The sequence below is a fragment of the Pseudomyrmex gracilis genome, unplaced genomic scaffold (genome assembly GCF_002006095.1).
Source record: "Pseudomyrmex gracilis isolate BER0280 unplaced genomic scaffold, ASM200609v1 scaffold_113, whole genome shotgun sequence".
NCBI classification, from domain to species: Eukaryota; Metazoa; Arthropoda; class Insecta; order Hymenoptera; family Formicidae; genus Pseudomyrmex; species Pseudomyrmex gracilis.
Genome location: NW_018020697.1, coordinates 465036 through 479687, shown reverse-complemented (window position 1 = coordinate 479687; position 14652 = coordinate 465036). Strand labels below are relative to the sequence as shown.

Genomic DNA, 14652 nt, shown 5'->3' with positions numbered 1-14652 from the left:
AAAAAAAAAAAAAAAAAAAAAAAAAAAAAAAAAAAAAAAAAAAAAAAAAAAGCCGGCGGGAATCGAACCCTAGTCTCCAGCGTAGCAGTCGGGCACCTAAGCACCTGCGCTACGCAGCGGTTCTTGAAAATATTACTAACGAAAGGCTATATAAGCTACACTATATGATTTAATTTAAATCGAGTTTTCTCGAAAATGGCTGAGAGGTGCGCCCTATCCCTTTGCTCAAGTATTCTCCTAATAGAGTACTATACAACAAAAAATATACAAAAATATACAAAAAATTATTAACATTTTTTTGTTACTTTTTATCAATTGCTCTTCTTTTCATTTTCACATAACGTTTAAAGTACCTTAATCAATTTTTGCTATAAAGAAGAACACCGCCATGTTAACTTTCGATACACACACACACTCTTCAGTGTTCCCTATTCTTGTCAGTATATTTGTAAATTGTTTATTTGTGTATAAATTCTTATTCCTCTATGTTAAATAATAAGACGTTAGGAATTTAATTTACAAAACATTAATCTCCTTAGCGAAGATTCGAATCAGTTTATTATTCCATCAGATTGTTTTGCATAAAATAAAAACAGACATCTATTGTTTATGTGATTATTATTATAATTATTACGCAGATCAATATCACAAATATATTTATAATAAGAAGGATATATCGTATATAAAACCAAGATCTATGGATGTATAAAATACGAAATATATATATTTGCTCTTATACATAGCATAACATATATAATTTAAATAAGTATACATATATCTCATATAGGTGTTACGCATCATACCATAAGGTTTAACGATAAAAAAGAGATGACGAGTTGTTTTTTTTTACAGGTTACTATATACAAAAAAAACAAGAAGATTGGCCGTGTAACACCGCTGTATGTTTTCTCGTATAAACTATATTAAGATGTAATCGCACTTGTGTATCCACGTACAAAGTAGCATTTTATATGTATACAAATCCTATCTTATGATTGTCAGAAACGATGTGTCATTTATTGTGTCGTTTCCATTCGATGTAAGCGCAAGGAAGAAAACAAAGTAGAGTACAAGTCCATCAACAATGTTTTGTTAAAACGCAGCAACATAAACGCGAGCTGAGTTCTAAAAAAAATTAATGAGACGTCGAGAAAAACATTCTCTTGTAAACTTAAAAGAGTCAGACTCTGCAAAGAGTTTGTGTATATATATTGTTGTATATATATATATGTGTGTGTATACATATATCTATACTTTCTCATATGCAGAATGTCATCACTACAATTGCTTCTGGCTTCTCAAGAATTTAAAAATTATATAAACACGCTGTCACATCGAAAATATTGATTAGAAAAGTGTGCACTCACAAACAGAATATATTTATTAAAAAAAAAAAAAAAAACAACGATTTACAAGAATAAAACATTTGACGTTGGTTAAAAGTGCTTTAAAACACTGAAAGAATGTTACGTACGTCGTATCGCGAGCGCGTTGCTGTGGGCTATTTTAATGCGCTGTTAATAATAAGTATAGCATCAGTAATAAGTAGTATTTCTACAAAAACTTTCTTGAGATATGTGTAAAGAAACTTGTTTTCTTATTTTAATATTTTGTTTCTACAAACGTGTAAAGAACCTTAACGATATTTTTTTTTATTTACGCGTAAGAAAAGAATTACACTTGTAGTATCTTCTTGGCGCTAGTATTGTCAATTACTTACACATAGGCTGCGTTCCGTTATTTACTGTCAGCGGCGAAAATCCACGTTGGCCGCGTTCAGCAGAACTCAACGCTTTGTGCTTACTGTGTCTGTGACTGGGACTCGATTCTTCTAGATCTATTGCAAAATTATACGCGAAAGTATAGATTGATCTCCAACAGACTAAGCTAATCGACCGGTTAAGTGTCAAATTTGTTCAGTTGGTCAATTCCAGTGGAATAATCGGCCGATTAAGTTAGTTCACAGATGGTGAGACCCCGGCCCTATATGTCAATGACAAGCAAAAATCACAAAGCGCTTACTAAAACGCTTCGGTTCAGCTGAACGCGGCCTATAACAGATCACATGCGTGATCACGTATTATAGATTTTTAGTACTGGCAGTAAGTGTCGGAAAGCAGTCGTAGTCTATACGCTTAGTTAACTACCTAAACTCTAAACCTACTAAAATAATATAAAGAAACGTTCGTGGAAGCACCCTGAATCACTGAATGACAGTCACAGGTCCGAATTCTCAACGTAGTACTTAACACGTTCGCTATTACACACATCACACATATGTGACACAACTGAATTTTATAACAGCTCAGTTTGTCTATTCAGTGCAATTTTATGTGTGTGTATAAGTGAAAGATCATATGTACAGTAAAATTTCTAAAACGCACGATTCAAAGGCACGATATGTGTGATGAACGATGATTTTCTTCTCACACAGCGATAGCGAACGCGTTAAGTATTTAACTGTAGATACACGATCATCGTTTAAGATGCGTTTTTAGACCGAACGCGAACATTTGTTTTTAACAACGTTATCTCACTGTTAACAATAATGCGATATAAACGCGTTTCCAACTTGTCATGGGAACAATGTTGCGCCGATTTAAAACGCGTTTTGTAGTATCTGCTTATTCAAAATTATTATTCATGTCAAATATGAAAATCAAATGAACACATTTACCGTTGAAAGAGTGAGTGTGACAAGAACACGGACCAAACTCTACTGTTGGTGATCACAAATAAAAAAAAAAACTGCGAATTCCACTTCGCTGTCTTACGAAGACATTTTCGTTTTTTTGTTCGTCTTGCTATTGTCTAAGTTTGATCGAAGAAAGACGATAAGTACTCGTCGCTTCTTGAAGAAACATCGCAATGCCGTCTTCATACAATCACCTCTCTTATTGTTCACGAAACTGCGCAAGTGTTTCGGTTTGGACTAGGTTCAGTCGTCGTAGAGCGGACCCCACGACTTTTTTGTATACGTGTCAAAGTTAATCGATAACGAAACAATTGCGATGACTGCGAAACTCCGAGGCAATTCGCCGAGAATCGTTCTCAGACGTAGCTCTCATCATCAACGACAGATCTGCCGAATCCTAGATGCCGCGTAGTAATAGGTGCGCGAGGTTGCGGCGGTGGTCGATAGGGAGGTGGCGGCGGCAGAGACCTGGACCTACTAGCTACCTTGTGCCTATCTTCAAGGCTCATATGCACTGGCGGTAGATGCCTTAGCCTTGGAGGTAGCGGCGGCGGTGTATCCGGCCAAGACGTCGTCCTTTCCTCTTGTTCGTCCTCGCTGAGGTCGATCACCACGGTCTTATACGAATCGTTCGTATCTCCGGCCACGTAAACCTCGCCCGATCGACTTCTGTCCTCGCAATAACCAATTTTTCCATCGGACTCGCCGTTCGATTCTTTATTGCAATATTTCAACGCTTCCATGTATATTGCCTTCACCCTCACGAAGTCCTCGTACAAGTCGTCACGATCGTGAACTTGGCGACGGAGCTCCTTCTGCGACTCCAGACTTACGTATTGAGCTTCGGAGGACTTATTTTTAAATTCGTTAAATCGCTCTTTCTTTTTAAACTCGTAACGATCGTTACCGGATCGGGGCGTGTCGCTACCGCTCGTCAGATCCTGCTCCGAATCGTGAATCAACACACGCTCGGTACCTCGGATATCTTGCTGCGAACTCTTGCTATCGTAATCCTCCGACAATATATCGTAAGTTACGTTCATCTGCCTGCTCCGATAAGTTTTACAATTTTCCACATTCTCTTTCATCGCGTCCTGTCGAAGATATTCCCTGTCATACATGTCTTTGTCATTGAACCTCTCCTTTCTGTGCTCGTGCTCATCGAGCTTGTTCGTTCTAGGTGTTCTTTTGAGTTGCGCTCGTAACCAATCCTGCCGCTGAAAATTTGATTGAGAATGATTGGTATAACACGTGCTAGTCTTCTCTTCTCTGAAATTGTGCTCAGTGTTACTCGAATGATTAGTAGTGGACGTGTAACCATTCAGTCTCTCCTCCCATCCGCATCTATAAACTGGTATGTAAGGTTTGCTGTTTGATTTTTCCTCCTTTGCGAGAGACTTGTCGTAATTGCTTGACGACGGAGCGTTCGGGGCTGAGTCTTCTGAGCCTACGGGCGATTCCGGGATGAATAATTGGCAGTCTGACAAGGTCAAGCCCGAGTCTCTTGATAAGGACATGGGATCTCTACGCGGCGCCTCCGTCAAGTCCAAACTATCCAGGGATATTCCACCTGCTGCGGTGCGTAAAATTTGTTAGAAAAAAAAAAAATAAAATATTATAAATAGCGATACGTGTGTTACGATACTTACAATGAAGACTGTCGGTGCTCTCCTCGGCTCCGCTGTCGCTGCGCGTGTCTTCTCCAAGAAGCTGTGTGACGCCGGCGCCGAACAAGTCCTCGCAGTGACGAATTAACATCTCCGTAATCGTCGGGATCGCTCTGCTCTGATTCACTGACGGATTCGACGACCAAAGTAAACTCGGACCGCAGCAGACGCCCAAATTGCTTGCGCACATGAGATTACGTTTCGATCGTCTTGCCACGTGATGCAACACGCAGATTAAGTGCGATAGTAAAGTGTAATTTGCTTTCGGGAGTCTGTCTAAAATGCTGAAATTGTTTTCAATTAGTTTCAGTAATAATAAAAATAATAACAGTGTCTTTTATCTAAACATTTTTATAAACAATTTAAATTTTGTTACAACGACCGAGATACCTTTTAATAGTTTGAACAGGATTTGAAGTGTCCAGACTGTCCATCCAAAGTGGAAAGAGATGAGAAGTCAAGAGGGGGTCTGGCAGAGACCTCAAGAAATCCTTCAGCAAAGCTGCGACCGCTATAATCGGCGCGTCTTCTAAACAGCTGGGATCTCCCGTGGATTCAATTTGATCCCGCAGCTCCCGAACGATTCGAACGTTCGCGGATTTGCGAAAAATGCCCTGCGTGAACGGACCTTTTGCGAATAGCTGTTGCAGCATCACTAGAACGGGCTTCGGCAGACCGTTCTCGTCCAGTCGCGACAAATTTACTCCGAACAGACTCGGATTCAGTGACAGCGAACGTCGTAACAGACCGGTTATCTTCGACCGGTTGTTCTTTTTTGCGGGCGTCTTCATTATCGGTCTGAGAACGAAGTGGCACAAATCGACGCCGCTGTTGTTGATGTGTTCCAGATCAAAACCTTCATCCGCCGACAGCATGTGTCGCAATCTCGACATCTTCACGGCGAACGGTCGTTCGTGACCTATCAAGGGATACGGCGCCTCGTCCGGGAACGTCCGAGCCCACAACTGAAAGGGTCCTTGAAGATCCCACAACGGCATCGCAACGTTCACGCAGGTTTGCGCCGTCATCTCCGAGCCGACCATGATCGTCTTGCACTGCGAAATTCGAAACAGCACGTATACATATGATATGTATGTATGATTCTTTCCGAGAGTCGGCAGTGTGTTACAAAGGGACGAGCAAACGTGGCGTGCAATTCGCACGAAAGCTTGTTTGCCGACGATAGACAGCGTGTATCTAACGGATTTGCGATCGCCTAGCGCGCGGCGCTTGTACGTATTCACACAACACACCGATGAATTATGAACGGTGACTAAAGTAACGTTGGTTACAATAAGCGGCTCGATAGTGAACCCAACTTGACACTGACGTTTTTCTTTTTTCCATTTACAAAAGACGTCCGCCGGAGAAGAATACCGGAAAGATCGCGCGATTAAATCCCGCGGATTCGAGGATGCGCGAAGAATAGGTCGCGCGAGAAGAGACGCGATCGCGAGTCTGTATCTGTGAAAAGGCAAGGCGCACTTACGTAGTCGCTGTTGGTGTCGCTGTCGTGATACACGATTTGAATGTTCGTGTGCGGAGGCTCCTTCATACTCTCCTCTCGCACGAGATCGTTTAAACGTCCCCACCAGAGATCTCGCGCCGCGGCGGTCCTGAAAAAAAAAAAAAACAAACGTGAATTTACTTAAGTTCTTATTTATTGACATTTTGAATGCATTCACCCACGTGGATAGTAAATTAAATAAAATAAAACAATTGAAATAAAATTATATAAAAAAAATAATAATTTGCTCACATGAAAGTGGCTACGACATTTGTGGTTGGCCAGCCGAGAACGAAGCTGGTTTCCGCGGATTTGCTAGTCTCCGCTACATCCTCTATGTGACCGGCCGTAAGCCAAAGCTCGCTCATCCTCACGGTCTGCTTCAGTTTGAAATTCCCACTGCTTCGAGCTTTCGCGATCAGCAGGAGATCGGTAAAGAGAAAGAGGTGTCTCTCCTGCGATTGCATGCCCTGAAATTTACACCCAGTTTTGCCATGTACGAACTTCAGACAAGACCACGTTGTCTCGCCACGTTACATCTTTATTTACACAAACTAAAGTTTTGATTTATACTTAATAATAATATCTCGTTAAAAAAAATATATATATATGTATAAAATTGTGCGCGTTGCATTTGAATATTTTTCTGAAATTTCTTTCTTACACGTACAAAGAGAAAATATTTTTTTACCGTAGTAAACTGTACTGGTGTTTCCAGGAGAAAAGTTCTCGGCGATTTCGGCGACGGGGAATTATTAATCGAAACATCCAAAGTCTTCTGAGAAAGTCCTCTTGACAGTCTGGCTGGAGTACCACTGTTTCTCTTACGTAATATATTTTTCATCTTCTGGAAACAAGTGAAGTCAAACTCTTACAAACAATCAAAAAACGAACTCTCTTACGACGTTAATTAATCCGAAATCTTTTTCAAGAGAGAATTTCGTGTGAGGTGAAAAATGTGTGCGTGAGAAAAGAATAAAATAAAAAGCGAAGTCTCAAAACGCGCGCGAGCTCCGTCTAAAACTTATCGACCAGATATATCGTGTGTGTCACAAACCGAGAGAATTAACAGTTGCGCTCAGAAAAAAAAAAAAAAAACTGTCACTACCAAATTTGGTCGGTAAGCGGTGAGCTCTTTGAAGCGTCACAGACGAAATCAACAAGTGCTCCCACGGCGAATAAAAAAGCGGACTAATTAACATATGCTTATTAGATTTCCTTAACTTGTGTGTCCCAACAACGTTCCTCGTTCTTTTCTCTAAATCTTTCTCATTACGAAATCACTTCTCTCTGGCCATATCGCCATCATCCGCACCTCCGTGTATCGCGTTTTGTCATAACACATGAAGTATCCGGCCTAAAGATCGCGTCTCGACACATCCAACGGGTTCCAAATAAATCATTCACTACGGCTTATGGTATTAGAACATGTTATTTATTGTATTGGAAAGTTAGTCGTCGCTTCCTTTACGGAAAACTTCAAACGACACCGTTAGACACAGGCCAACAGTTACATTTATTTGCATTTTTTCATATAATTAATTATATGTTTTAATTACACATGTGATGTATAATATAAAAATTCACGTAATATTTTATTTATTATTAAGCGGAGTATAAAATTATAGCGAAAGATAAAATATTAAAAAAAAAATTCTTTCTAATAAGAATTATGTTTTAACTTTCGCTGTGTGTTTCGCTTTACATAAAAAAAAAGAAAAAAAACAGAAAGAGAGTTCGTCACGCACTTTTACGCAAAATAATATAAATATCGTTCTTCTATTGTTAATTCGATCCGTTGCCGGTCTCTTTCGGTGACACAATTTCTATTCTGCTTCTATTTTTCTTTTTTTTTCATCCAGACGCAGAAAGCGAGCAGTCAATTGAACGCGTCAATTTCACCGTTCACAGTCGGCGAGCGGGCGAGTCGAGTGAAAATAGCGGGAAGAAATTATCAACACGCTTGTTGAATATCCGTATGATACAAACGTGGGAAGGAAGTGCGTACATACGCATATTCCTCTCTAACTACCATGTTAGCGACACGCGAGTCGATGCACTTTCCACGGACGCCAGAAAAACGAGATGCATCTAAACGACCGTGAGAAAGGTTGAGTCGCGCGCGACGCATATTGTGCGTAATACCGTTTGTTATATATGCATATATATATATATATATATACATATATATATACATATAATATATGTGTAACAAACGCTGTGCTCGTGTACATTTTCCACCGGAATGTCCCTGCACGTTACAGCAACGGTTTTACAATTTATGTGTGAAATTACGCGCATTTATTTGTGCAAAAAAAAAACTATACGCAGAAAATTATCTGTACGATGTAATAAAAAAGTAAAGTAGATCACAGCTGATCCACGGCGTGTGTAGATAGCGCGAGAGGATTTGATTTTTATATTTTTTGCTTTAAGGAAACAATCATCGTACCGTGGTGACAACATCTCGTTCGTGCAAACGCAAATTGTCATTGGGAAACAATTCTTGAATGCGATGGAGATCGCCCTCCAACTGTCCGCGATGAAGAACCGTTCCGCTATCGATGCACTCGTTATCGATTAAATTCCTCGCTTCCTGACCCAAGTACCTCTCGTAGTCGGCGAGCCTCTGCACCTGCACAAATAAATTAGACATTTTGCAATGCTTGGTCGTCATGTACGGAGAAAAACATAAAAAAGCGTCCGCGGACGGACGTTACGTTAGGGGTATCGGTCTCTCGATTATCGCTTGCTGAGCACGAGAAATCTTCTTCTCAGACGTAACAGGCTATACGGAGGAACGAAACCGTCTTTCCGCGATTGCATCGACGGCCTTTGCGTAACGCCGATAATTTTCGATAAATCGCGACTTGATGCGCGGTCATTTCCACGCGCCATTACGAAAGCAGGAAAAGGAAGCGACATGCGAAAGAGACATGCGATTTCGCCTCCGTTCCCCACTTCCCTCCGTCGCGATATCGACGACTCTTGAAAACACACGCGATATTTCCTCCTAATGATCGCCACGAATCACGGAAATAAAAGAGGAAATATCGAGCGGTTGATCGCAGCTGTGTGGAAACGTTCGATTCGTGTTTCTCCTCGCTACACCGAGCGCGATAATTATCGTTCGTGTGTGTCGGAGGTGCGTTATGTAAAGCAACGCGTTTAAATACCTCTCTTAGGTATTGATTTATATTGCAACACGTTTTAAGTATTTCAACCTGCGCGTACTATTGCGTTTTTTTTTTTTACATGTGTATGTACATGTAGTTTTGCTAGAAATTACGCATAAACATCTATAACAATAAATAAAAAATATACATTATGATATATTGTCTTTAAATATTAAGTTTGGAATGTTCGGAGACGGAAATTCTCGTTTCGAGTTTTATTTCACGTCATCGTATAACACTTTGCTAAAATTATAGAAATAATCGGCATTTAACGATGGATAAAGAGAGCTGAGATTATAAAACTACAATATAATATAATAACGTATAACACAACAGATATTTATAAAATACATTTTTATAACACGCGTCAATTAATCTGACACAAATATGTCAAAATTAGTCTTTTTTAATGACGCGTAATAAATACAAGAGAAAGATTGTGCTTGTCATACTCTTAAATAATCATCTCCACATCTATTGATCTCGTCACAGTATCAATCATAATATATCGAAGATAGAAAATAGATAGGTTTCCGTGTGTACACATACGTCGACCCGAATCTAACAATAAGCCATTGTTACGTGAACCATTAGTTTCACGAGACTGACACTACCTACTACTACCGTAACGGGCATTGTAGTGTAGTTCGAATTCTGGTCTTCGCCAGTAACGAGTCTTCATAAATCCTGACACACGGCATTAGATCTGACACAATTCGTCGGCGACACTCGATTACTTATCCCGGACTCGATGACACGGTGACGTTCGATGTGACGAACGTCGATTTCTTTTTAATTATCATAATGTTTAGCGTGGAGGTATATTGGACAAATGCGCGCTCAACGAGATGTGTATGCGCAAGTAGGCGTTGAACAACTCTTGCGCACGCTCTGAATTAATTCGTACGTGTAATTTATTAAAATATTGCCGCGTTGGCGAAATTTCGAATAATTAACGTGTCGCGAGTCGGAACATTGTTTTGTGAAATCACGAGAGAATGTCTCTCGAGACGCGCAGCATCCATATCGTCATATTATTTTATATCTCTCGTTGCGCCGAGCAACGGAATAATCCTCGGAGTGGTTTTTTAAATAATTATTTTAACGGAGATGCGCGCTGCACTACAGTGAGTCTAAAACTGAGATTTTCTCAAATCTCGGTCTAATGTCTTCCCTTTCCTATACACACGTCACAATGTGAAGTTGCTTTAGACGCGAGATAAATGCCATAACGGCGTTCATCATCGTCGCCGCGTTTTCTCTTTCGCGTGCAATTTTCATACCTCGATGCGAGGAGATAGTCGTCACATTCTAAGTAGACGTGTGCCGCCGTGTATCCGCGAACAAGAGGATTTACCACGATTCTTTCTAGCCTTTCGCATCTCTCTCTCTCTCTCTCTCTCTCTCTCGTTTTTCTTCGTTCCCTTTCTCATCGGCATTGTCTCAACAATCGCGCCACACGTGACGCGTGCGTATACACTTTTACGCGTCATTCTCTTACCGGCACGATTTCCGAGCCCCCTTTTCACACACTTTCACCGCGCGTCGCGATTATGCGCCTAGGAAACACAGGCCCGAACATGGTTTTCTCGTTAAACGATCGCTGATACAACGTGATTTCAGCAAAATGTCACGATGCCGTGAAACAAAAAAATTGGTTCGAATTTCGAATTTCTATCTTCAAGTCGTCCAAAATCAATATATTTCAAAACAATAGCACCGCAAATTACATCAAAATTGTTCGGATGAACTTTGTGAAAATTTTCTCGCGGATTGGGAGAATTCTTCGAGGGTGGTATCGGAGAAAAAAAAGAAAAGATACACAGCCTCGACAAAGGCGCAGAAATTCGTTATTAATGCCAGACGCGACGAGCCGGGATTCCCTTTTCGCATATTAAAGAGCCGCACAAAAACGCCGCGTTACAAGAGATATCGGCAAGCGCGCCGAAGATGCAAGGAAACCGAGACAGATAGGGAGAACGATTCATTCGTTACGGAGGGCGGGATTTCGGCGAGGCGTGATCGCGCCGGAAGCAAGGATAAATTTTCGTTGATCACCGAAACATTGGATACGCGCGTATATCCTCCTCCAATACTCGATAGCGAGATTAGCGACAATAACACGTTAATTAGCGAATGTCTCCCAATTCGATTCTAATTATTACTATTCTAAAATATTCTAAAATAAAAGTAAAATAAATGTCAAAAAATAAAATTACGCGACGTGTTATCTGATTTTTGTCCGCGTAACGTGTATGATAAATATAACTTTAGATATTTAATCTTAATAAAGATTTAAATTGTGTGACAAGCCTTTCTGCACGTAAGAAGAGAGAAAATATTTATTCGCGCGAATCAAAAGAGAACGGTGTGCGTCACAGAAATATTTCTACGTGATTCCATTCAGTCTGCTAAAACCTGACTGATCGATTATATTTATCGCAGAAATCATTTATCTCATAATGCGCTCGGGATCTCTCCCCATTCGCATTCGGAATGTAACACAGATCCTCGATTTCTGCCTGTCTCTCACAAGAGTAAACGAAATATTAATTCGTCACGGGCTATTGTGCTCCAGTCTTGTGAATTTGTCTGGCCCGAGTGTATATAATCGTTTCTCTCTCTGGCGGCGATCAATCAATTTAATCAGTTATAGCGAAGGAAGGAGAGAAAGACCGTATGCGTTGAATAACGAGGAAGAGGACTGACGATACGAGGACTGGCCGTCCCGTCCTTTTCGATTCGCTTTTATGCGCGCGACGTCCGTGAACGTGCACGCTTCATCAGACGATTTGAATATTCGTCGTCGCGGTGCGTATATTCGATTCTACAAATGTGCGACCGTACCTTTTTTTTTTTTATTTTTTTTTTTTATATATTCCTTTGGATTTATACAGACACGCATCTAAAATGTGTACGTACCGTTAGCATCCAAGACGACGACAAGGACGACGACCACCTCTCTGCTCTCGCGCTATTTCTTCAAACGCGATTTACGTTGCGCACCTCACGTGTCCGCAATATCGCGCAAATCCTTCCAGAACTTCCTCGCGCGCGGAGGATTACCCCGGCGGCGCGTTCCTCCGCGGCGCATATATGTGCAACGGTAAATTTCGCAGAGCAAAATTCCAGCGCGCTGAAGAGCGCGCTATTCTTCCGAGAGCAAACGTGCTTTAACACACGTGGAATGCACGTGGAGAGAATGGCGGAATAGCGACGAGGTTCTTCTGCGACGAGTGTGTGCGGACGAGGAGCATCCGGAAAGAATTTCCAGTCTCTCCAAAGAAGAAACGCGCTACGCGCGTGAATGATACTCGAGTGTTTCGAGTGTAAGTTTTTTTAGCCGGAGGAAAAACCCCGCTTTTTATATTGAACCGACTGAAATTGCAAATTGCAAATTTCGATTTTATGGTAAAAACAAAAACAAAAAAATGTTCGCATTACGTCGACTTTTGTAACGATGCTTATTGTTACATCGAGAGATGCTGGAAGATATTTAGTATTAGAAACATCGTAAGGCATCTCCGCCGGTGTGGTGTAGCTCTATCGGCGCAACTCTCACGCTCAATAATAATACACCAATCCCGCTGGTAATCGTTGCCGAGTCAATTTTTATTACGATTGCGGCAACAGCAAGGTGTACGCAAGACACGGCATCGAAGCGCGAAGCCCCGCGGGGCACGCGGAATGCCACTTTTCCATCGGCATCTCGATATTACGAGAGCAGAAATCGGAATGTGTGCGCGCGCGTTACAGAATGTTTCAGCGCAAGAGTTTTCTAATTAAAGAAAAAAAACACACATTTTGTTTGTCTATCTTCAAATTATAATCCAACAAGAATTTTATTAACCCTTCGGTGCCAGACATAAAAAATGACCTATGAGTTGTCCAGACCTGTGGGTCTGTGAGATTCACGCGACTTTGAGTTTGATTTTCGCAAAAAGCAATATTTTTTCAATTTCTTTTTTTTTTTAATCGAAAGGATGACTTTACTTTAGTCACGTGTGACAGGGAGGAGAGGAAAAACACAACACGCGCTAAATTAATACTCAGGAGAGACACTGGTTTTGATGGATGGATCTCGGAGACCCATATCTGGCCTTGAAGGGTTAACTTTGATGAATAGAAATGTAATATTTAACATTAGGAGGTTATATGCATCTTAAATCCAAACGACGAACCCGAAGAGCCTCGTCGGGAAGAGAATCATTTATCGGACACAAGTCAAGGGTAACAAATAGAAGTGTCAGATTAAACACTCTTTCAAGGGAGATAGAAAAAAAATAAACTCTCGTACTTTTACACGGCTTCTCGGGGGACACCCTGTATAATGCGTACACGCGAGACAAATTGCCGCGGCGTGACGCAACGTCAAGAACACCTGTCTCTCGGCGTTACAAAACCCGCTTCCTGGGGCAGCGCGCTCTTTACGCAGTTATGCACGCACGTGCGCGTGCCTAGACACGGCGCGAGCAAAGTTCCGCCGCCGCTTCACGGATCGGGACATCGATACTCCTCCGTCTCCCGAGAGAAATTGATATACAGGTGCATGCCAAATGATCCGAAAGCGAAGCGAAGCTCTACGGCGGCAGAAAATTCGATGGATCACCGTCGAGCAAACATGAGCCAGCTGCTCCGAATTTTCGCGAGTGAGTTACTGTTCCTTTTTTTTTAAATTAAAATATGCGTTTTAAAAAAAAAAGAGAAAACAAATATAACACAAGTATTAATATACACATTTAGGATTTTAATTACAAAGCCAAATAGCGTATTCAAAAGCCTGGGGAATAATTAATTGATCGAATACAATCACAATTGATTGATAAAATCAAATATCAACATAATTGTGTATGTAAGATATGAGGTAACTTTTGCAAAAAAAAAACTCGTTCGTTTGTGATCCAAACGAGGCAAGAAAAACGCGGTATGTGCGGCAGTCCAACTAGATTGCGAAATGACAGTCGGTACTCCCGTCGACAATAATTCCGACATGTTGTCCGCGCCTACGTTCGCCTTTCGCCGTTCGTTGCCGAGAAGAATCCCTCCCGATATGAATCGTCAGAAGACGGATCTTCCTTGCGAATGCCAATCGTTTCTCGTCTCACCGCTTTATTACTCGGAATTATTCTCGCAAATTGCCGCGACCCGATACGCGATTCTATACGCGCGCGCGCGCCATAGGGGATCTCTCTTTCTTCTATCTAGATTAGCTAGAACTTTCGTTTCCGTGTGTCGGGCTGCGATGTCAATCCCGTGAACAGCATTGACGCAGCCAGTATTATCGACGACGCGAACGTGACGGTGATAAATCGGTTACTTTTTGTGTGAGATTATAAGTCAAAACGACTTCGCTCGCACACTGTTCCACCTAAAGGCGGAAGACATTATTATTAGAAGAAAGTCGACGGTGCGCATAGTGGGATAATGGCACCCCGAACAATTTTCACGTTCGTTCGCAACGGTGTCTCGTTGCAATAACACGTTACCGTCGTAATTAATCAACCTGAATTGCAAACAATTTGTCTCCCATTTAGAAGATAATTACCTGCTTGCGTGCCTTGGTACTGTGTATTCTAATGTCGATTTCTTTATTTTTTTTTTATCTTA

At 41.2% G+C, this 14652-nt stretch overlaps 1 protein-coding gene across 4 annotated transcripts in view; it reads right to left on the bottom strand.

Moving 5' to 3' along the window:
- Window positions 1–2722: 2722 nt before the first annotated feature.
- The window catches only part of LOC109856291 (rho GTPase-activating protein 20-like), a 175965-nt gene continuing 164035 nt past the window's right edge, over window positions 2723–14652 (bottom strand). For 3 of the 4 annotated variants that reach the window (XM_020431389.1, XM_020431391.1, XM_020431392.1), the window contains 7 exons: window positions 8322–8504; window positions 6561–6716; window positions 6122–6339; window positions 5852–5978; window positions 4753–5417; window positions 4345–4646; window positions 2723–4268 (listed from right to left, as the gene is read on the bottom strand). In XM_020431389.1, the coding sequence (XP_020286978.1) occupies window positions 3052–4268; window positions 4345–4646; window positions 4753–5417; window positions 5852–5978; window positions 6122–6339; window positions 6561–6716; window positions 8322–8504 (2868 nt within the window). In that variant the 3' untranslated portion in view covers window positions 2723–3051. The remainder of the gene's footprint in view (window positions 4269–4344; window positions 4647–4752; window positions 5418–5851; window positions 5979–6121; window positions 6340–6560; window positions 6717–8321; window positions 8505–14652) is intronic. The other variant, XM_020431390.1, reaches the window with a different exon arrangement.